A 21657-nucleotide genomic window follows, 5' to 3' on the forward strand; every position below is an offset into this window, starting at 1 on the left:
CTTCGTTCATATATATATATCTATATATCTATCTGACCTATCTACCTATATCTCGCTTTACCCAAGCCTTCCTTCATAATATCTCTACATATCTAATCTCTCCGGCTATCGCTCGCTTTCTGCCTCTCTCTCTCTCTCACCACCGCCACCATCCCGCATTGTCATGCTCACTGGTCGCCCCTTTGCCCCCGCGGCCAACGCAGCGCCCATCGGCAAGCTCAACGGCATGGCGCCGGTCAACGTGCTGCCGACGACAAGCGACGAGCCCACGTCGCCGGTCATCGACTGCGTGCTGACGCCGTGGTCTCAGTGGGGGCCCTGCTCCAAGACGTGCGGCAACGGCCGTCGGGAGCGACGGCGCATGATCAAGCTGAACCCGCAGAACGGGGGCAAGGCGTGTCCCAAGCGACTGGTCCAGAGACGAAAGTGCAAGGAGAACCCGCCGTGCCGTAAGCACTGCGTTCGTTAATTGTTCACCCGATTGTTCACCGCGGGACAAACGCTTTTCTCGACACAAATGAGTTGAGCCTCAATAGGGAGACTCAACGCTGACGTGGAGCTTTCTTTTTGAAGGCAGGGTCTTCTTTGCTGACTTCACGTGATTTTGGCGTATCTGGGATCTGGCTATCTTGTAACCTGTTAACAAAGCGGTCGATGTCGTTACTGTAGTGTGCCGTACAAATCTGAAAAATATATCAAAATGTAGGTCTCAACGAGACAACAAGCGATAATTATAGCAAAGCAGGTGAAATTAACCGCATGGCCGTAGTTAGCGTCACTACAGTCAAAAATTACCACATTACATCGTAGGCTGCGCTATCTCCGCGATCAATCCGTCGCATCTATTGGTCAAAAAAAAGTAAAGGCGTGTCAACCAAAGTCGACGCAGAAGAAGACAATTTCGACGTACATGCTCCTAAAAAAGAAGAAACCGAATGAAATGAACCCGACATCAGTAACGGAAATAGAGGTTCCGGGGAAAAGTTTTGAAATGTGAGATCTGACAATAGAACGGAGAAAATAATGTGCATAATTCCGAAATATCGCGCCATTGTGCAGAATTGCATCGTCTTTATTGCCCCTATTTAAGTACCTATATATACCATGTACGTTAACCTTGGCCGGTATAACATATTGCTTGTACTCTGTCCATTTGGGCGTAGCGCCCGCCAATATGGGCTGGACTCGAACCATTCTGACCTATCATGGAAGGCTAATGGCCTATTTCAAATAAAAACAGATTGGAATAGTTTTACGTTATACCGGCCCTTCTTTCGCGTCGACTTTGGTCGACACATTTTTTTTAATTGCGTGCATTGATGTTTTCAGTTAATTATCGTGTGCAGCAATATTTTACATCCATGCCTTTCTTTCATTTCCGTTAACACGCCTATAAACTCGTTCTTATCGGGATTCCTAAAGGGACAATAAAGAGTGGCACCAAATATTTTTTTTTTCAGTTTCAAGTTTATTTATCAAGCCTTGGTGGTGAAGTTTACTTCAGGAAAGTTAATACAAATTGTGTGTAAACACTGTACAGCCCCTTAGCCAAAGATTAGTAGCGGGCAGTTCTTTCAAGAACAATTTCAAGAACGCTCTTTAAAGTTTGAATAACAGCTCAAGGACAGCGGAGTGTACAGAAGAGAGAACAGGGCGTTCTGTCCTCTCTTCTGTCCCTTCTGCTTTCCTTGAGCTCTTATTCAAACTTTAAAGCATGCTTTACCAACAAGCCAAATCCTACGCCCTTCTTAATTACTTTACTTCGAAGAACAGCTTAAATACCTCCTTTTTCATTTATTAGACCTGAAGAACTTGCTTGCTAGCGCAAGAAATAAAGGCCAAACTGTTTCAGTTTTTGAACGCATTGCCGGAAACGCAGCGTTGGTACGGTCTTCACAAACTTCCAAATCTGTTCGCTCTGTTTGGGAAATTTACGTGCGCGAAATTTCTTCGAAATTACCTACGTCGATTGTCTGGTTATTTTCCAGTGCAACCGAGGCACAGTTGAATACTGCATGTCGTCATTTTAGTGCAAGAAATTGAATGTGGCGTTGCCACCCCTCTCTAATTTTTATGCCCGTTTTCTAGCTTAAAGATCCGCAAATCACAGTAAGACTGACTTTTCTTTCTGCATTCGCGAAAACGTAACTGAGTGAATGCTCTTTTTATTCCAATTCCATCGCTGCCTCAGCGGAAACAAAGGAACCGAGAAAAGGTATGCCTGTGTGGTCGATGTGGTGTCCAGAGCTTATTCTCTGTTATAATGCCGATTTATCCGACATGCCTTCAGGGAAAAAAGACCGCAACAAAGGTGAGCCCCTTTAGAATCTGCCCTTCCACAGACACCTGTTGCACAAACTACTTTTGTCGCGTTTCACTGCTGATAAGTTGCGCTCGCGTAAGCGTTTATATCGGTGTCACACAGGGGTTGCGATTACTGTTGGTCCGTATTTGGATGTCCAGCTTTTATTCGTCGCCGCCAGAATGCATTGAAGGTGACGAGTGCAAAAGGTGTTCATATAAGAAAGAGAGCGGGATGCGCGTTATTCAGCTGGTAATTACATTTGTTCACGCATTGAAACAAAAAGAATGTTGTATGAGCAGAATTCTCCAACGCGAAATCGATTGGCGGATTTCAAGAGGGAGAATACACACACCCATTACGTCTCGGTACTCTCTTTAACAGGAAAGGAAAAGATACTATATTCTCTCTGGTACGACATTTAGTCGATTTCGCAACTGTGTGTGGTACATATATAATCATTGATCATTATTTTCAATCGCCTAAATATATTTGGATTTTACGCAACCGTGAGAAACAATTACCTTCGCAATGCCTTTTTATTGCGATAGCAATTATATGCACACTCCAGGCTCATTTCTGCCGTCGGCGTCGCCGTCGCCGTCAGGTTTTGTATAAAGTCCAAGGGCAATAAAATCGTCGTCGTGCGCCGTATGCTGTATGTGCGAGTGAAAGCGTGCGAGGGTGAGCTGGCTATCGCGGCTTAGTCTCGCGCACGCAACGGAGGAAAGTGGGGAGGAAGCGCGACGCCTTCCGTCGTGCGCGAGGCTTCGGCGGAAGGGTATGGAGTGGTGGGGGGCGGGGGGGGGGGGGGGCGCCTTTTACTCCGAGCGGCCCGAACGCCCACGCGCATTCGGCCGCACCGCTGTATCTTGAAAGCGGTCTGCGACAGGAACAGAGTTCAAGCTGCGTTGTGTTTTCGCGGCTTAGTTCGCGTTGATGCGAGCGGCAGCACGAAGGTCGATTCGCTCGCTGCTGCTGCCGCGTTACCTCACTTCCGCGTTTCGACAGCGAAGTGCCGCGGTTATCGAGTGAGATGTGTTCATGTTGGTTTGTGCGCACGTGGCACCATGCTTGTTGATTCAGTCAACATTCCTATGTTAACACCGATACGGCAGATAAAACTACCATACCTACTTCGAATAGCTCTCCACTAATTTGCCATCGTAACCGATGCTTCGCCTTTCGGGCGAAACTGCAAGAATTTTTTTTTTCGCTGCGTTGAGGAACTGACTCGTTCGTGAACTGACTCTTGGCCCCACTTTCTGTTCTCAACTTCCAGCGGTGGACTGCATGCTGACGCCGTGGAGCGAGTGGCGTCCCTGCTCCAAGACTTGTGGGCCAGGTGCAGTGCAGGAGCGACATCGCACCATCAAGCGGCACCCGAAGAACGGCGGATCCAGCTGTGACGCTACTTTCGAACGGCGCTACTGCACACTGCCACCGTGCGACTACCGCCGACGCTAGCCACCGGGAAGGCCGCTGGGCCATCCCCTCCGCAGCGGGACGGTGCACTAACATGGTCAGTGCAATCATGTCCCATAATGCAAACAAGGGGTAAGGCGTGACGACACGGACACAAGAGATAGTCTTCAGTTGATATTTGGCGTTCGTGCTGTCCACTACTTCTCTCATCTCGTGTCCGTGTCTGCACGCCTGAACCCTTCCTTGCATTATGAATTCTTACCAACTAGCTCTTTCTGTTGTTCTAAGCAATCACGTCGCAACTCACAAGCACCATGTGCCTTACAAAAGAACCATAACGCCAAATGTACACAGAAGGAAAGTAAACAGTCCTAAAGTATCTGAAATGGTTTATGCACACAAATGACGTCATGAGACACTACTAAGCCTTACAATTAGGCTATGAAAATCGCCACGTACGCGGTGTCTTCGACAGCTTGAGCAGCAGATGGCGGTTTCCCTTCGTGGCGTTCAGAGGGCGTTAGTTGTCGTTGTTTTGCTCTGCGTTTGCACATGTACGGAGCGCGGAAGAGGCAACGTAAGAATCAAAGCAGGATGCTTGATTTCCCGGCCATCCTGGATTGTCGGGTTGGGTGTGGTTCTTTGCATGGCCTAACATGTATACTGTTTTAAATACTCTCATAGCATTGTGCACAGTTACCGTATCCACCGGTTCCGCCAATAAGAGTCGTTCATGGGTAGCATGAAGACATGTGTAGTTTTCAGGGTAACGTTTCATTAGGCCCATTTACGTCAAAGTTGAACGTTCAGGAATCTGTGAAAGCGGTTGATTGGACCCTCTGTCACCGGTGTCTTTGTCTGTTCGCAGTGCCAAGCCGAAAGTTACCTGGTACGAGTACTTCAAGACGCCACCCGACACGATTGCACACATATCGCCTGGGCCTTCGACCTCTATCCAGTTTCTCTCTCGACCACCACGCACACTTCACGAATCGACTACCGCTTCTGCTGTCACGCTGCTGCGTAGTGCTGCTATAGAACGCTGCTCTTAGACCGCAGAGCTCTGTAGGCTTACTCGAATTCAGTAGTTCCCTTGAAGACGCATCTCTAAACGCTGGTTAGCGCTGTTTCGAAGATAGCTAAAGAAGAAAACGGTGCTGAGAAAAACAAAGAAACCTGCTCCATGGCATCAAGCTCCTTCTCGCCGACTTGCACTACTACACTACTGCTGCTGCTACTCATCTACGTTGCACAAGGTCACCGCACCACGTGACTCCTGCTCCGCGCGCTCGCTGATTTCGCTGTTCCTTTAATCCTTTTGCCAAGGTCGGCGCGACGCTGTAGATAGACGTAAGGCTGCTTTTTAGGGCACAATCGCGTTTCACTGATCGTGGAATGCGTCTACCAAAGAACGACGTCGAGTGTACGTGTGAACAGAACGACGAGCTTCCATGTACATGCGAGGCTCAGCGAAAGCCCGGCAGTTGCCTCAAAAACTGAGGCCAGAACAATAGTAAGCGAGCAGTACTGCTGCCACTGCTCGCTTTTGTTCGAAGTAATTGTTAGTAATAATCCAGTGTTCGTATAAAAGAGTGTACGCCGTTGTACAAAGAGAGCCCCGGTAAAGTTACGTGTTATGATCATTAAGAAACCTCGTCGTGTGATTACTAATAGCTCGTGCGTTATGTCGTTAGCCTTTCTGAGCTCTTCGAGCGTGCGTTGTAAATATTTCTTGCGCCAATTTGCTGGTCCGAAAACGAGTTCGTTAGAAGCTGACGGCCGATATAAGTTCCTCGACAAGCGTATGTCACGTGAGCTTCCCGTTGAAGAAAGTAAGGCGCGAAGAAACGTCTACCCTAATTTCTGCATATGTCCTAAACTACTGTACCAATGCTTCGGGAAAGAATGACCGCGGCATGTTGCGGTACCGCAAGGCTCAGTGTTTATGATGGACTGGTGAGATAGGTATCTGATCGTTAGCACTGTTGACATGACAGTACATATTTACGGCTCACTTCTTGAAGCATCTAAATAAAGCAGGAACCCTTTGGACATGCAAGTTTTGACTATATTCAGCGATGAAACGCCTTCGACACAAAACTACATATGCTCTTTCGCACGAGGTTCGCACGCCCGGCTCTTTATTGAGAAATGCTCTCCAGTCGCGTCACAATTGTTTATGTTTGATGAGAATTCTTACTTTGGTGAATGGTTGAGGAAGACTAAGATCATTTCACAAACCTGTTAGCTACTACGCTCAGGACTTAAGGTTTTCCCACTTCCTACGAGAACGCCTCTGCGGAATATACAGGCGTGCTGAAGTCAAAGTACTTTGTCATCATCTAATAAGAACTGGGTTTCAATGAACCAGTAGTCGAAAGTTTTTTTTTTAGCGGTTTCCGACGACAGGTGAAGCAAATCTCCGGAGGCGCGAGATACGGGTTCACATCCTTATCTTACTTGGAGCTCATGATCTGGTGTTACCGGCCATTCGTCAAATCGATTATATACATTTTATATCACAAATTACTAATGAATTCAAATCGTGCGATCCCACTACTACCTTGCGATAAAAAATTTACGTTTCGGTCGACGTCTTACTATAGGACCTCTCAACAAATTGTAGCACACTGGGACATGCGACAGCATTAACGACTTTTTCACTGTTCAACTTTTCGCCATGAAAATAATGTTAAGGGGAAAATAACGACCCGTACGCGATAACACGCTCGTTCATGACTTCCCAAGAGCTCCCGCGGAAACGTTTTCATCGAAAGCTTATATCGTGCGCCTCTATTCAAAAACGACGAGGCTGAAAGCAAAAACTTAGTTGCCGCATGGTTATCTGTCGGTGTGCCGCATTACTTTCAAAAACATGCATCCTGCGGCTCATTCGTAATTCACGCGACGCTGTCGGATGCTTCGCAGACCACATCTAAGCTTTGTGCCAGTAGCCTTTGTCTCTGACGTACACGTCGTAGAACTTGCAGCACTGCAAAGGTCCTCCCACTGTTTCCCGGTGTTCTCTGTATTCTAAGTCCCGTCGTTCATGGCATGACCCTGGGATGTCTCAAGCCAAAAGAACATCGGCCGCTTTGCCCGGTCATTGCCATTTCCACGTCTTCCGAACGCGCCTTCGAAGGTGACCACGGCTGTTTTCGAGTTGGTCAGAGGCAGCTAAGAAAAGAAGGCTTCTTTTTCAAGCGGTTTTCGCATCTCAGCATTTATCTATCTATTTCTGTGTGTATACATGTTTATCCTGTAAACGCAACTGAACTAAACATAGGTGGTGCCTTTATGAAAACGAAAAAAAAAAGATCATTCGCATCCTCGTTGCCCCGTTTCAGTTCCTCAGTTTCTTTTCTCTTCCCTTTTGTGGGGTTGTCGAAGTTGTGCGCAATTGCGTCTCATAACTATGAAGGTTGGACAGATTTTTGACGCTCAGGGGTGCTATGTTGCGCGAAGAGCTATCGTGCAACTTGGCCTCCGAGCTGAGGGCACAGCGAACTGCATACACTGACGTGTTTCGCATCAAGCAATGAATCAACGGAGATCGCTTGACACAGCCAGAAAAAAAAAAAAGAATCCTCGCAATTAGGATTATTATTTTGCACGCGCAAGTGACTTTCATTTGTGGAGTAGTTGGCAAAAACAAAAAGCTTTTATCAACGGCAAATGTCAGCTTCGTCTGCGCAACGCCCAGCCCAAGTTAAATATAACGAAGTAGACGGAACACCAGAACTGTATCGTTAAATTGTCAACGCTTGAAACATTCGTAAGACTAAGATAGTTTATTCAAGAGTGAGAAATCGTTAAATTGGCAACGCTTGAAACATTCGTAAGACTAAGATAGTTTATTCAAGAGTGAGAAGGAGATGTAATTTGCGACTGCGTGAGCTTTGTGGGACTAAGTGTGGACTAAGACTGCACTGAGAAGGTAACACACTTTTCAGCTAGACTTCGGCAGAGCAGCTGGCGCCATCCGGTAGAGCCGGCGTTAATCTTGCTGTGCTAAGACACATCAACAGACTTTCTGGTATCGTGAAAGAAAAGCAATCCGCCTCATGCTATGAAGATGATGTGCTTACTGTAACAATACGTGAACAAAATCTTGAGGTATTTAACAGAACAGGTCACTTATGACCACATAAGCCATATTTTTCCAGGAAACTACATTAAATCGGGATACAACGAGTTTACTTCATTCCTCCGAGGCTTTCAATGCATTACGCTTTATGGATATGTGTCAAAAATGGAGGGCACTTATTTAGGTTGAAAATATCCTATGTATAGTTTCGTTAACACTATGTGTCATGCTCTTCGACATCTTATGTCGACGCTGAAGCGCATTCTTTATCGGCAAAGTTGAACATTGCCTCCACTCCAGTAGCCTCTCACGTTCCTTCAAGCCGATCTCCCGAGGTTCTTGTGGTTGTTGCGAAGGCCTTGTTTTTTCTGTGTGTGGTGTTTAATAACTTTAGTCAGAACGATTGTAGCAGATGAGTGTCGTCGTTTCGCATAGCTTTCGAAGTGGTGTCACTGTCCTCTTGTTGTGAAGCAAAATGATTATTTTCCTGTCTCTTTGCCCAGCGCTCGAAGCTTGTATATCCTGTCGCACAACTCTCGACGACATCGGACGCTATGAGGCGCAACTTCTTGTCTTCTTATTTTTTTTCCCGAGTCCTAAGGGTTTTCTCGGGACGGTGCCCGAAACACAGGAACATGCGTAGAAGTGAGGCACAGATTAAAATTCGCCTGCAAACATGAGCTAGGAGAGGTGACCTTGTCAAACTAAAATCAAAATAACACCGCCGACTAGCGCGGTTTACGATGCATACTTACATAGGTGCAATTCTTTTGTTGAGATGCCGTGTCTCCACTCAACTTGTGTTCATTGCAAGATCAAATTTTCGGAAACTGAGACGTGATTTGTCATTCACAGAACAAAATTTCAGAAATCGTGGTTCAACACGTTGAACTGAAGTAATCCTCCTCTCGACGTCGTCTTCCTTACGTAAACAAAAACTTTTGATGAAAAACAAGCACCAGCCCCACAAAAGAAATAATGACTAACTTGTCACTTGAAAAAAAAAATCACCTCAGGGTTACACTGCGAGTATGCCGAAGTTTCTGTTGCAACAAGCGCTTGACACTGGTGGTTGTGCCAATTTTTTTCTTACGTTGTTTCTTGTCGTCCTGTCTATGCCTAGCCAGAGCGACTGTACAGTTAGATCATTGTTAATCAGATGCAATATTTCATAAAATAAAATTTCTCTCGAGGAAAGACTGTGTGATGACTTTTTTGCAGCACTGGTCTGGAAAGCGAGTTTGTAACGCTCACTAGTGTTCCAACTCGTGACACTTGCTTCGTTTGTTTCTTTATTGAAGAGTTGCAGATATTACGGGTAGCACTCGATAGTTTTTTGTACCCGCAACACCAACACAGCACGCACCACGATACATCGCCTTTAAGTCGACATTTCTGGGTCTCCTGCCACCGATCTCCAACTTCGAGCCTCAATACCGATGCCTATACGCCTTAATGTCCTTGCGTTCCACAATCAACATATCATCCTCAAATAAAATCTGTAGTTTCCTTGGCGTTACGCGTAGTGGATGTACTGGAGAACAACCATCACGGTAAGCAATGTGCATTTACCTACACCTTCCACTCCATTAGGAGTTAATTACCAAGGAGTCATTAGGGTGCATTAGTAGTCGTAGCACGTGACTTACGACGGATACGAAGAGTACGCGTTCGGAACTGTAGTGAGAACCACGCGATGTACAAGGCAGAGATACCGGAGACTGACTGTCGTTATTCTCCTCGCCGCGCGCGCGCGCGCACTCTCTAAACTTCATCCTCGAAGCGCTCAGGCAATACTGGTCATCAATAGCACTGGGGCGCCACCACAAGTACGCTGCCAATAAAGACTGAGTCGTACCATTGGACATGTTTTCAGGACGCTGGCGAAGGGTGTCGCTGGAAACGCAACGGCTTCATTTGCGCCTATAGGACTGAGTTGGACAGGCAGGGGGAGATGGGACTTCCTTGGTTAACCTCCTTACCTTTCCCTCTTTTGTTTCTCTCTCTTTATCTCTCTCGCCCTCTCTGCCTGTATAACTCGAGTCTAAGATCAGATGAAACAGTACACAATAATGTAAAGAGGAAGAAATGGACTAAACGCAGCAGGCAGATATCCGGCTTGCGGTGGTATAGGTTCCAGGAAAGCATCTTTCAGACAGTCGACGGACACGACATCGTCACCGCTCTTGAATATGTAGCGTGAAAGTCTTTTCGCCGCGTGAAACCACGACATAGCCAAAACGACGCGATAAAGAAATGTAAAGGAACCGGAGACTGTCTGTCCTTATTTAAGGTCTCTAGATATAGACCTTACATCCCCTGCGGCCCATACATCCCCGCACAGCTCCGAATCCTGTCGACTGCGCCATTGTAAGCGAGAGAAGCAGACAAGAGGGCGTCCCTGTGATCACCTATTTTCTTCTCACGTCTTGCGCCCGCCGTGCGAGCGACTACGCCCAAGTGCCGCTTCTTTCTTCATTACACTAGATATATAAATAGATAAGGGTTATCTATAGGAACCTTATCTTTATTCCCCACCCCCTCTCACGCACCCTCTAAACACCTTCTTCGCCAGCGCTCAGGCGATATGTGTCGTCGCCGGCACTGGGGTAAAACCACACCACCAGTAAAGACCGGAAGCCTTGCCAACCATCTTGGAGCGCGGCAAGCAGCTCAGAGTAGACTACGCAAAGGGAGGACAAACGGACAAGGCACACCGCTGTGCTTGTCGTGCCAGTTTCTTCTCCTTTTGTGGCGGCGTGCACAGTCAACGCCTCTTAAACAAATTGGTGCACCGATTCCCACATTCTAAGATGGTTGTTCACCATCTCACCCAGCTGTCGACTTTGCTGAGCCTTGCGAGCGTTACCAGACGGACCAGCGCACCACCCGCGCAATAGCTAAGTGACCTTGGCATTCGGCTGCTGAGAACGAGGTCGATGGTTCGATTCCCGCCAACAGCGGCCGCGTTTCAGCAGAGGTGGATTACAAAAAAAAGTAAATGCGCGTCTGTTACGGTTTGAATGCACGGTAAACGCGCACATGTGGTCAAAATTAATCCGTAGCCCTCCACGACGACCTTCTTTGTAATCGCAGGGTTGTTTTGAGTCATTAAACTCCATCAACCAACCGCGCATGCGGCGACATGATGTCGGTAAGAGCGATGTATGTGCCTGCTGTGTGTGTGTGTGTGTGTGTGTGTGTGTGTGTGTGTGTGTGTGTGTGTGTGTGTGTGTGTGTGTGTGTGTGTGTGTGTGTGTGTGTGTACCCATACCGAAGTCTCTGTTTTCTGACTCCAAAGACGAATATGTAGAAAAATACACTTCGACAGCGAATTGAATACCGCGTATTTTTTTTACTTACCAATGAAGTAGGATACAAAAGTTGCTCGCGGCCCGTTTGGTTAAAAAATATTACGACAACCGTACGTTCGCACAGTAGAGAAGCTTGTAAATTATTAACTGAAATAGCCTTATCTGGTGCAGCGCGGAAATAACAGTGATAAAACAAAGCAACAGCACGTATTGTGTTGTATTGGCTGAATGAGCTATTTGTGATAACTACAGCACCGCACTCTGGTTGAAAAGGTACAAACATGTTGATTGTGAAAACGAAAAATTCATCGACAATTACGATACTCCCTAATGCGAAATTTGAGCCCAGCTCTATACGTGTTTTCATTTCGCGATATATTGACTGCCGCGGACAATCTATCTCGTGCGGCACGTTTCAAACGGAGGGAAGTGCGGCGCCACTGCCTCGCTAATCGGGAGACCGCGAGAGGCAGCGCGTGGGTGACGCGTGGGCGCGATTCACAGCAGTCGCCGCAGACGGACTTCCGCTTCATGCAGCGCTTTGTTTCCATATATGGTATCGGTGGACGCGCCTGCCGCATGCCATCGTTGAAGAGACGACGGCGCGCAGCATGTTTGGCGCGGCACTACGCTTTTCTTCTCGCGCTTTCGCTGCACCCTCTTTCACTTTCCTCCTCGCGCTCTCGCGTTCGCTCGGTCACGCCGAGGGACGTCAACGCTCAATGCAAAACGGGCGCCTAAGACCTGCGCTCTAAAATAACTATTTGTAGGCTGCCTAAGGGCGAGACATTCTTCTTTAATGAATGGACATCGTTGAAAGAAAAAAAAAAGGTTTGCTGCGCCGTGCGTTTGCTCAGGAAGTGCTGCCTCAGCTCAACAAGTGCAGCTTTCCTGCAGCCGTCGCCACTTGTGTAGTTCTTTCTCCCTATGCACTCGAGTAAGTGTTTTGTTATCCGTTAGGTCCACAGACGCCAATATTTCGGAATATCGAATGGAGAATTATCGAAACGAAAACCAAGCCATATTTCATTTATACTCGAAATTGAAATATTAGTTCGCACAAACCCTATAGCTACAACATAAACAAGAAGTGAAACATGCTTTGTGGAGGCCAAAAAAATGAATGCAATGTATGAAGGAGATGTTCCCAACATATCCAGCCAGCGCACAAAGACCCAGAAAGACTGAAGGACAAAAGAAAGGACTCACCGCTCATGTGACCTTCACACTTGTGTGAACGCTGTGAAGGTGTGAATACGGTCCTGGTGCGTCCATCACCCAAGGACATACTTCTGTAAAGGACGCACAAGGACCGCATTCACGCCTTCTCACAAGTATGAAGGAAGACAAGCATGAGATTTTTTTTCTCTTTTTCATTCAGTGTGAGTCTTTGTTGGCTGTGTTCTTGTATGTCAAGGACATACAGATTCGAGGACCGTATTCATGCACACTTGCCCAAGCACTCGCTTTATCAAAACCCACGATGATTATGGACATCCGGGCGAGTTGGTATGGTGACACGATAAAACATCGCGAACGATAAGCACAAACTTAGTGTCGCTTGCTTGAACTGTTACAAAAGAAACTCACAGGGGGGGGGGGGGGGGCAAACCTCCACAGTGTTGCCCGAGCCTGTCACTGCTTAGAACTTTGCACCTGCGAACTGTATTCTTTCTCTATCACCAAACAAAACCGTAGCATATTCCACATCCCACCGACGAGTTCTCTTCACCCACTGAGGTCGTCCGTACACCCACTACGCAGTTTTCTATCCCTCAATTCCGTTAATCATCGGCGACAGACGCATGCGTCAACCTGGCGACAACGGAGAATCTACGCTTGCACTTGGACAGCGAGCGCCTATCGAGCTCGGTGTCTTCGCCCGGGCACTTATCGCCGCCTCCGGCAAAGCTGACGTTGGCACGACCGGGACTGGGCGTCCCCATCGAAGAGGCAGCGCTCGATGGACCTCTGGGTTTCAGTGTTGCCGTCGCAGAGGACGCGCGGTCCAGTTCGTCTGACGCCAACAGGTCGAATTGGGCCGCCTCGAGTCGCTTGGCTTGCATGAGGTCGCGCTTAGACACGGGGTCCCCTTCCATGTGCACAGAGGCCTGCACGAAATGATTGCTTTTTACGTTTACAAGCAGCTCCCGATAGACTTCTGGTTAAGCCTTCTGGAACAACGCAGGTTACAGCAGCCTACGAATATATATATAATACTCCAGATGGCACTAGTTCTGCTAGACAGTTATAATGATTGACAAGTGAATTTTGCTGAGCATTAGGCACCACAAGAAAGCTGCGTACAGTTCGACGCATTGGATACGTTCCTTGTATTTGAACACATCAAGGATCTGTGCATACAGCATCTGATGGGACAAAATGCTCTTCTTTCTTTGGCTAACTTACGTTTGACTAAAATATGCACGACCTGAAATTTTCCGGGTTGATGAAGACGCCGCTGCCACAGGGCGGATAAAAGGGTCCGCACAGCTTCGCCAAATGTTGTTGAGGAGTAATAATATTAACCTAATAATATAATAAAATAATATACCCAACAGGGTGCTTTGTCTACTGTAACTAGGATCGCTAACTGTAAATAACGCTTATAATCTAGGATCGTCGCCGTTGCAAAATGCTACAAAATACAAATATATGAGAGTTACAATTACTAATAATCTATCTTGGAACATTCGTATTGATAACTTACCGCCTTTTTTAAACTCTGCTTACTCAGACACGAAATACGAAAAGCCTCACCTAGTGTCAAACTTTTCAGCTACGCGTCATATATTCGGCCTTAACTTGAATATGCATGTGTAGTCTGGAGTCCCTATACTAAACTAAACGTTTTAAAAATATCTTCAAAGAATACAGACACAGCGGTTGTTTTATTTATTCTGAATTTCCACAGTTATATTCGCAGTGACAACTCATAGTTACGATTACACTTGCTCGTATTACGCAGAAAAAAAATGCGCGTTGATTTCATTTTTTCGCTACTTAGTAATAACTTAATTATTCAGTCACTTAATGACCGGTGGCTACAGCGCTATGGCCTTAATGTCACTCACGTGCATCAAAGCGACGTAAGAGGTGTTTTTTTTTTTGCTTTGAATTGTTTTGCCTATAAAATTGATTTCTTCCCTAAACTACAGTAAAACGACAACCTTTACGCAGCACCATACCATAACCTTTCGTCTTCTCCTGCCTTTGAAGTACTGACGTTCGCAGCTCGTATCGTTGACGTTGCCGTACGCTTTGTGGTTGTCAAAGGCAAACTTACAGGTTGCTTCGGCGAGTGCTGGGACTATCGCATTGACTGCTGCACGCCACACTCAAATTCATTTAGACCCCTCACAGCCACCTAGCTGGCAGCATCGTGGGCTAATGCCGAATCGTTCTAAAGCGAATAAATTTCTTTGCATCTTTCGCTCGTTCTCGTGATTTGCGGCGGCCGGTGGTCGTTGGTCGGTGGCTTGTGGTCAACGGTCGGTGGTTCGTGGTCTACGGTAGGTGGTTTGTGGTCTACGGTAGGTGGTTTGTGGTCTACGGCCGGTGGTTTGTGGTCTACGGTCGGTGGTTTGTGGTCTACGGTCGGTGGTTTGTAGTCTACGGTCGGAGATTTGTGGTCTACGGTAGGTGGTTTGTGGTCTACTCTCGGTGGTTTGTGGTCTACGGTCGGTGGTTTGTGGTCTACGGTCGATGGTTTGTGGTCTACGGTCGGTGGTTTGTGGTCTACGGTCGGAGATTTGTGGTCTACGGTAGGTGGTTTGTGGTCTACGATCGGTGGTTTGTGATCTATGGTCGGTGGTTTGTGGTCTACGGTCGGAGGTTTGTGGTCTACGGTCGGTGGTTTGTGGTCTACGGTCGGAGATTTGTGGTCTACGGTAGGTGGTTTGCGGTCTACGGTCGGTGGTCGGACTTGCGATAAGGCGTCAGTGGAAAGCGCGCATCCTTTCGCGCAACCGAGTTGCTGGGCACGTTCCACGCGGAACGCCAACTTTATAACTTTTTTCATGCGCACATGCTATTGCGCACGAGCTTCGATGCGCCTGAACGTTTAGATGCGGTAAGGGTAAGTGAAGCACTCGGCAAGGAAAACGTTCGCTCCCTCATTCGCTCGTTCGTCCGTTCGTTCGGGCTATTTGCATTTCTTACACTGAAAATCAACGCCGATGGCTTTTGCACATTTTTCTAAAAGAAAAGATCGAATCAGTAGCATTACACGAGCAGCAAGAAACGCGATGGGAAATGTTCTGCGGCATACGTAGATCGTGGCATGCGTGAGCTGGTGGCTAGCGATACCAGTAGCTGGAGCCACTGGTGAATGTAAAGCTCGCTATAAAACTAGGCGACAGCGGACATAATAGGAAACGAATAGAAGGGAGGGTATTTACCATCTTGTAGTCCTTCATGATGTCCCGAAGAAGCGCGCAAAACGCCAGCATGGTCACGAAAAGCATTCCCAGACCGAAGATGATGAGCTCGAGTGCCAGCATTGGCATTACTGTGCAGTTATGGTAAAATAGGGGGCTTTCATTAATTAATTAATTAATTAATTAATTTCAGTTAGGTCAATTATTTAGGGGTGAGCAATATTGATAGACAACATCTTTACAAAGGAGCACATGCTACCCAATGTAAAGGAAAGACAAGCACTTTACCAAGTTGACTGAGAAATAATGTTAGATTCAGAAACCGCTCAAAAACCACGCAAAGGAACAAAACTATCGATCATGAAGATATAAAAAAAGCTGTGGTCGCTCAGAAACTTCAGAGAGACGCAGACAAAATGAACTCGTGTCTTAAGACGTAAACACAAATCATGCGATCCTGCATGCGTCGTTCGCTGTATAATCCACACCTCTATTATTTGCCATTATACGTATAACTCTAGTTTAACAACATCCTGAAATATGTCCCCGACAATAATCATCTGCTTGCGCGCGTTTCTTTTCTTTAACGCTCGGCGCTCGCTTTCTACTAAAAACGCAATGTCACGAGCATATACGCATACCGTCCGTGAACTGAGATTGCTGCAGGGCAGGCATCGTTAAAGAAGAGAAGAGCGGGAAAGATACATGAAGGACATTCTTGTAGGGACAATATGAACCCAAAGGGTGCTAACAGCTCTTGCGACATATTCTAGCGGCAGTTTCGGATCGCTCTGGCACTGTTACTAAGGGTGGAAAGTAGGTTTAAAGTTCCGTTCTGATATTAAGCCGGTCCAATAGCGTTATTCATCGTCATCGTCCTTATTTATTTATTTATTTATTTATTTATTTATTTATTTATTTGTTTGTTTATTTTATTATCAAGGACAAATTTACTTTTAGTGTATCTAGATCCCTAGTCATAGGCTAGATGGGATCCAATAGGTAAATGTCAGTTCATTCGGGCGTTCGGATACTAGGCGCACTAAACGACAGTATACATAGTATTAAAAAGGAAAAGGTTACACGAAGTAAACAAAAAGGAACATTTAAACAAATGGTAAAAGCTACATAAGTATGAGCATTAGCATTCAGGCTACATTATCGCCGTATGAATCCACTTAGTATGCTTGCATTTAAGCTTCAGTTGACGTCTCACACAAACTCCGGAGCGCTGCTGGAGCGCTCAAGAACGACCACTCGAATGTGCCACTAGAGTGAGTTGCTCTCTCCGCTTATACCGCATGTGCTTCCGTAGAACCAGTGCTCGTCGTCGTGGTCCAGACAGTTGGCGACTCTGTCGCATATGAAGCCTTCCCAGATGCAAATCCCGGACGTGGCGCAGAAGAACGAGCCATTTCCGCATTTTCCCATGGAGCCTGTGGAACGTACACGGTCACGAATAAACACGTGATATGTCGAAAGAGAGAGAGAGAGAGAAAGGCTATAATCGAAGCGGACGTTTCGTATCTCACTTGTATCGTGTTTCGTCACAATTACGCCGACCTTCACTTTAGCGTAGATACTTGGTTGGCCTTTTCTTTTTTTTTAGACCAATATGCCGGGTGTATCAATCTCGGAGATGGCGAAGTGTATGATGCAATGCAGTTAAATGTCGGCTGTATTGGCCCTAATATCGTTAATGTTACCAACTCAGACTAATTATCAGCTTTTTGTTCCGATGAGACCTACATGTTGATATATTTTGCGTCTGCTACGACGCTCTGGAGGCGGGATAAGGCCACTTATCCTTTTCTGAAAGCGGTTACAAGATACCCAGGTCCAAGGTACGCCAAACTCGTGTGAGCTAGGCAAAGAAGGCCTTGTTTTTAAAGAATTAACTGCTCTTACCGTGAGAAGAAGCTTATTACTGATAATTATTATAAATCATGTGAACATATATGCGAACATCAGAAAGATAGTCCTTGCGATGTTTCTTGGTTTTAGAAAAAATGCAAAATAAGAAATAGATGGCGGCGCCATCTTGAAGCTCCCGCGCCAGCTTGCCACGACATCACGAATTTCGATCGCGTCTGCTCGGCGTAGTTATTTTTTATATAAATAAATATGAACTATGCTGCATTCTAAAAAAAGCCCAAGACCTAACTTTGCAAGGTTTAAGAAATCTTATTGAGGAACAACGGCCAAAGTACGAGAAAATGTTTCAAAATCCGCGACCTCGCACTAACCTACCAGCACTGGAGTTCCGGTGCAAAATTTTTCAAAAACGGAGCGTTGACCTTTTTTCATGCTTCTAACAATCAACGTTAAGAGGAAGCTTTAGCTCAGGCCCAACTCCGGCGCGGCCTATTCAAATACATGTAAAACGCTAAAACGCTTTTCTGAGATAATCTCTGGACTGTTTTTAATGAAATTTGTTGCATTTGAGAGAAAAAGTTAAATTCTAGTGACTGTGTTAAGCGGAATTTCAATTTAGGGCCTGAGTTTTGTTAAAGAGATTTTCAAAAATTCGAAAGTTTGAAAATAATAGAAGCACGAAGTTTACAAATTATTAGCTCGGCATCAAAAACAGCACGGTTCTGTAAACGGCATCCATTAGATCATTCAAAGCGGAAAAATTGGATATCTCAATTTATATCTTACGTGAATTTGTTACGTTGTGTTCAAGGTATCGGCAAAAGCTGTATTTCCATATTTAATTTTTTGAGATTCATGTGTAACACATCGAATTTGTCCGCTTTAGATGTACTATCAGATGCAATTCACAGAATTGTGATATAATTTTTCTTTGCTGAGTTTCGTTTCCTGAAAATTATTCATTTTTGCCAATTTTTAATAAAGAATTGACAATCTAAATCAAGAATTGGAAACAAACAGTCACTAGATTTTAAGTTTTCCTTTTAAATGCAACAAACCTCGTCAAATTTGGTGCAGTGGTTGCAGAGAAAAATGAATTCTCCTTTCACATGTATTTAGATAGGAGCATCTGAGCCAAAGCTTCCTCTTAACCCCGAAATTTTAAAAAGTACAGTTTTCAAATACTAGTTCACCAATCTAAACTAAATTAGTATTTGTTGATAGTGTCCGTTTAATCCTCACTGAAGCCAGGAAGGAATAAAATACCAGTCTGATATTGTTAAATAAGGAGATATCATTCTTATTGGTGCATTTAGCGAGCGCTGTAAGGCACACAACTTTCGCTAAGTGCACTAATAAAACCTTGCTAAACATCGTTAGAACGGCAATTTCGAACATTAAGTGATACCAAGGCCAGCGCGTGCTGTATGACGTCACTTATCAAGCGACTATATTTGAACATTAGGTTAGATATTTTCGCGCTCCTTCTACCCTCCTTGTTTCGTGCTGTCTTTAATTCTTTATTTTATTTTTGCTTTGCGAAGCAGGAAACACACAAATTATTATCTAGACAAATTGCTCAATTACCAACAATAGTAGGAGTTTTAAATACAAGGATCAATGCCAGTTGTAATCAAGCTTACAAAAAGAAAAGCAAGCATGAAACATAGGTCCTTAAACAATCGTAATATTTCGTGATTGTATTTATTTAAAAATAAACGACAGCAAGGCAATCAAACTGCGTCGTTCTTCAAGAAATCACAAAGCGTACGTTGCAAAACTTCGAATGGGCAAATTTACGAAAAAGTAAAGCCACGATATCAAAAGGGCAGACAACTAAGAATAGTTAAAGTACGAGTTAAAGCTATGCTTTTATACGGTAAGTATGAAATGCATGCTAAAAACTCAGTTACAGTGCTATTTTCTCTTAAGCATTTCTTAATGGCAAGAGGAAAAAGGTTCACCTGGTTCAAGCTTTTCCAAAAAGAAAAGAAGTTATAGGGATTAGTGGCATCATAAAGAGGAGGAGGCTTACTGGGGAGAGAGCCAGCTGTGACGTAGAGTGACACAGCAGTGCCCCTCATCTCCATCGCCCAAGTAGGATTCAGGTGAAGCGTGAAGTTCACGCTGTTCTGGTGCACCTCAACGTTCTTCATGTTGCCGCAGACCCTGACAGACGTGTGATTTCCACGGCTGACCTGCGCATTTTGTACAAATGAAAAATTAATTGGTGGGTTGTGTCGGGCCCGCAGCCGCAGTATAGTAGGTGAAGTGTCTTGTGTGTGCTGCTGAGGCTGTGTGAACACTAGGGTGTTCCATCCATCAATTCTTCCGTCCGCCCGCCTGTCTATCTATCTATCTATCTATCTATCTATCTATCTATCTATCTATCTATCTATCTATCTATCTATCTATCTATCTATCTATCTATATATATATATATATATATATATATTTCTAAGCCTTTTCTCGTAAACCTTGGTCTTTGTAGTCCATGGTTGAATGGGTAGCGCGTCAGGACGCTGTGCTGAGGGAACAGGGTTCAAAACTGACCAACTTGGGTCAATGGTCACATGGCACTGTGTACAGCTACGTGCCGCTCTGAACGAAACTCTTTGACGCCGAAATGGGTCACTGGCGTTGCGGGTCTGAGTATGTGGCACGGGTACGTACTGTCCTTCAATGTATCTTTCATCCAAATTACTTTTTTCGTGCTCACTTCGAGCACTGTGTATGTACCACTCCGTCTGTACTGCACTTCAACGTAGGTCACCGGGTATGTGCCAGCTGGTCTGTACCAACGGGTTTGTACCAACGTCACCGGGTTTGTACCCCGGTATCGGGCCAACGTAGGTGACCGGGTATCTGCCAGTAGGTGCGTCCCGCTCTTCGACGAACGTATTTGACGCCACCTTCGGTAACTCCATGGCTGACTGCCGCTCTAAAGGACAAAAAAAAAGATATTTTTAATTTCTTCGACGCTCGGTGGAATCGAGCCCGCGCCTAGCGCGAACTTTGCAGCGGCTTTCACAGAGGGCGCGGCGTTTGCAGTGGAAATCAGCGTACAGTAACAGAAGTGCTGAGAAAGGGGAGGACGGCTGAATTCTGACCAGCCGATTTTGATATGGGAGATTTCGACCTGCTGAATGTATCATTAGAAAACACTGGATTGAAATACATCTCGTGGTGGCGAAAATCGAACCTATTTCACACGTTGTTAGTTATATTACGTTGAAATCACTGCAGATCTGAACCTATTAACCACCGAAAGAGCGGAGTGAAACGTTTCTGCGACCAGCGGCCTCACTCTCCGCTCACGCTCGCGACCAAAACATAGTACGCCGCATACTGGCAGCCACAGGAGCATAAAGTTAATAGTGATTTTACGTAACCTTACGTTTACAACTTGTAGTTGTAGTCTATGGAGTAGTATTTCTTGTTTGTTTGTTTGTTTGTTTGTTTGTTTGTTTGTTTGTTTGTTTGTTTGTTTGTTTGTTTGTAGAAAGCATCGCAAGTAAAAAAAAAAACAACTGCACTGCGGTACGCGCGGAGTAATACTTTTGTGACCGCACTACTTGAGCAGCGCTCGCAGCGTTGGCTTCAGTCAACCGTACCTTCACATAGTCGATGCATATCTCGGAAAAGAGGCTGGTGCGAAGGCTGTGAGAGATGTAACTGATGACGACTGACTGGTTCGCCACGGCGGTGGTCACGGTCCACTTGCAGTCCCGCAGTGACTCGTCGAGTCTGTTGCATTCCAACAGAACTGCAGACTTCATCTCGGTAGCGGCCAGCTTCATCGTCTTCCCACACAGATCCGTAATCTCTTCTGTGCCGGAAAAACAGACAATTGCAGGTCCAACACACATGTAATCTACGTGAAGCGAAGGTTTTGTAAAGTACCTTAAGTACTATGTACAAGTAGATGATGCGTACAATTGTCTTCATGGTTATCCTACGTACGAAACGTGTAATCGCGCGCGATATTCATGCACCGCACAAGTCCCAACTTTAATACCACGCAATGTTTATGCTCTACACCGTTGCCCAGCTATGGTGAAATGCAAATGTATAGAGTGAGAGATCGACGCAGCGATGTCACATGGACGAAGGCGATGTGTGATGATGGCTGTGCGAATCATGTTGATTAGAGAAGCACTGCACACATCTTAATATATTTAAGGATTCTACACCCTTTGTGTCACCGTGGCACACACCCATTCTGGAGGATCGGCAAAGAATGGGTCCGTGCCAGGTGGCATAGGGTAGCCCAAA

At 45.7% G+C, this 21657-nt stretch overlaps 2 protein-coding genes across 7 annotated transcripts in view; one reads left to right on the forward strand and one right to left on the reverse strand.

Moving 5' to 3' along the window:
- The window catches only part of LOC126544902 (spondin-1-like), a 189656-nt gene extending 180645 nt beyond the window's left edge, over positions 1-9011 (forward strand). For 4 of the 6 annotated variants that reach the window (XM_055077912.2, XM_055077909.2, XM_055077910.2 and 1 more), the window contains 5 exons: positions 204-449; positions 2192-2215; positions 2291-2311; positions 3585-3824; positions 4596-9011. In XM_055077912.2, coding sequence (XP_054933887.1) covers positions 204-449; positions 2192-2215; positions 2291-2311; positions 3585-3769 — 476 coding nt within the window. In that variant the 3' untranslated portion in view covers positions 3770-3824; positions 4596-9011. The remainder of the gene's footprint in view (positions 1-203; positions 450-2191; positions 2216-2290; positions 2312-3584; positions 3825-4595) is intronic. The other 2 variants (XM_055077911.2, XM_050192444.3) reach the window with 1 other exon arrangement.
- A 3436-nt stretch (positions 9012-12447) lies between these two features.
- On the reverse strand, positions 12448-21205 carry LOC129380326 (uncharacterized). The gene is made up of 5 exons (XM_055061127.2): positions 20997-21205; positions 19418-19580; positions 16806-16943; positions 15529-15638; positions 12448-13239 (listed from the first exon to the last, which is right to left on the reverse strand). The coding sequence occupies exons 1-5, from the start codon at positions 21180-21182 to the stop codon at positions 12913-12915; spliced, it is 924 nt and encodes a 307-aa protein (XP_054917102.1). The 5' UTR covers positions 21183-21205; the 3' UTR covers positions 12448-12912.
- Between the last annotated feature and the right edge of the window lie 452 nt (positions 21206-21657).

Source organism: Dermacentor andersoni, chromosome 10 (genome assembly GCF_023375885.2).
Source record: "Dermacentor andersoni chromosome 10, qqDerAnde1_hic_scaffold, whole genome shotgun sequence".
NCBI classification, from domain to species: Eukaryota; Metazoa; Arthropoda; class Arachnida; order Ixodida; family Ixodidae; genus Dermacentor; species Dermacentor andersoni.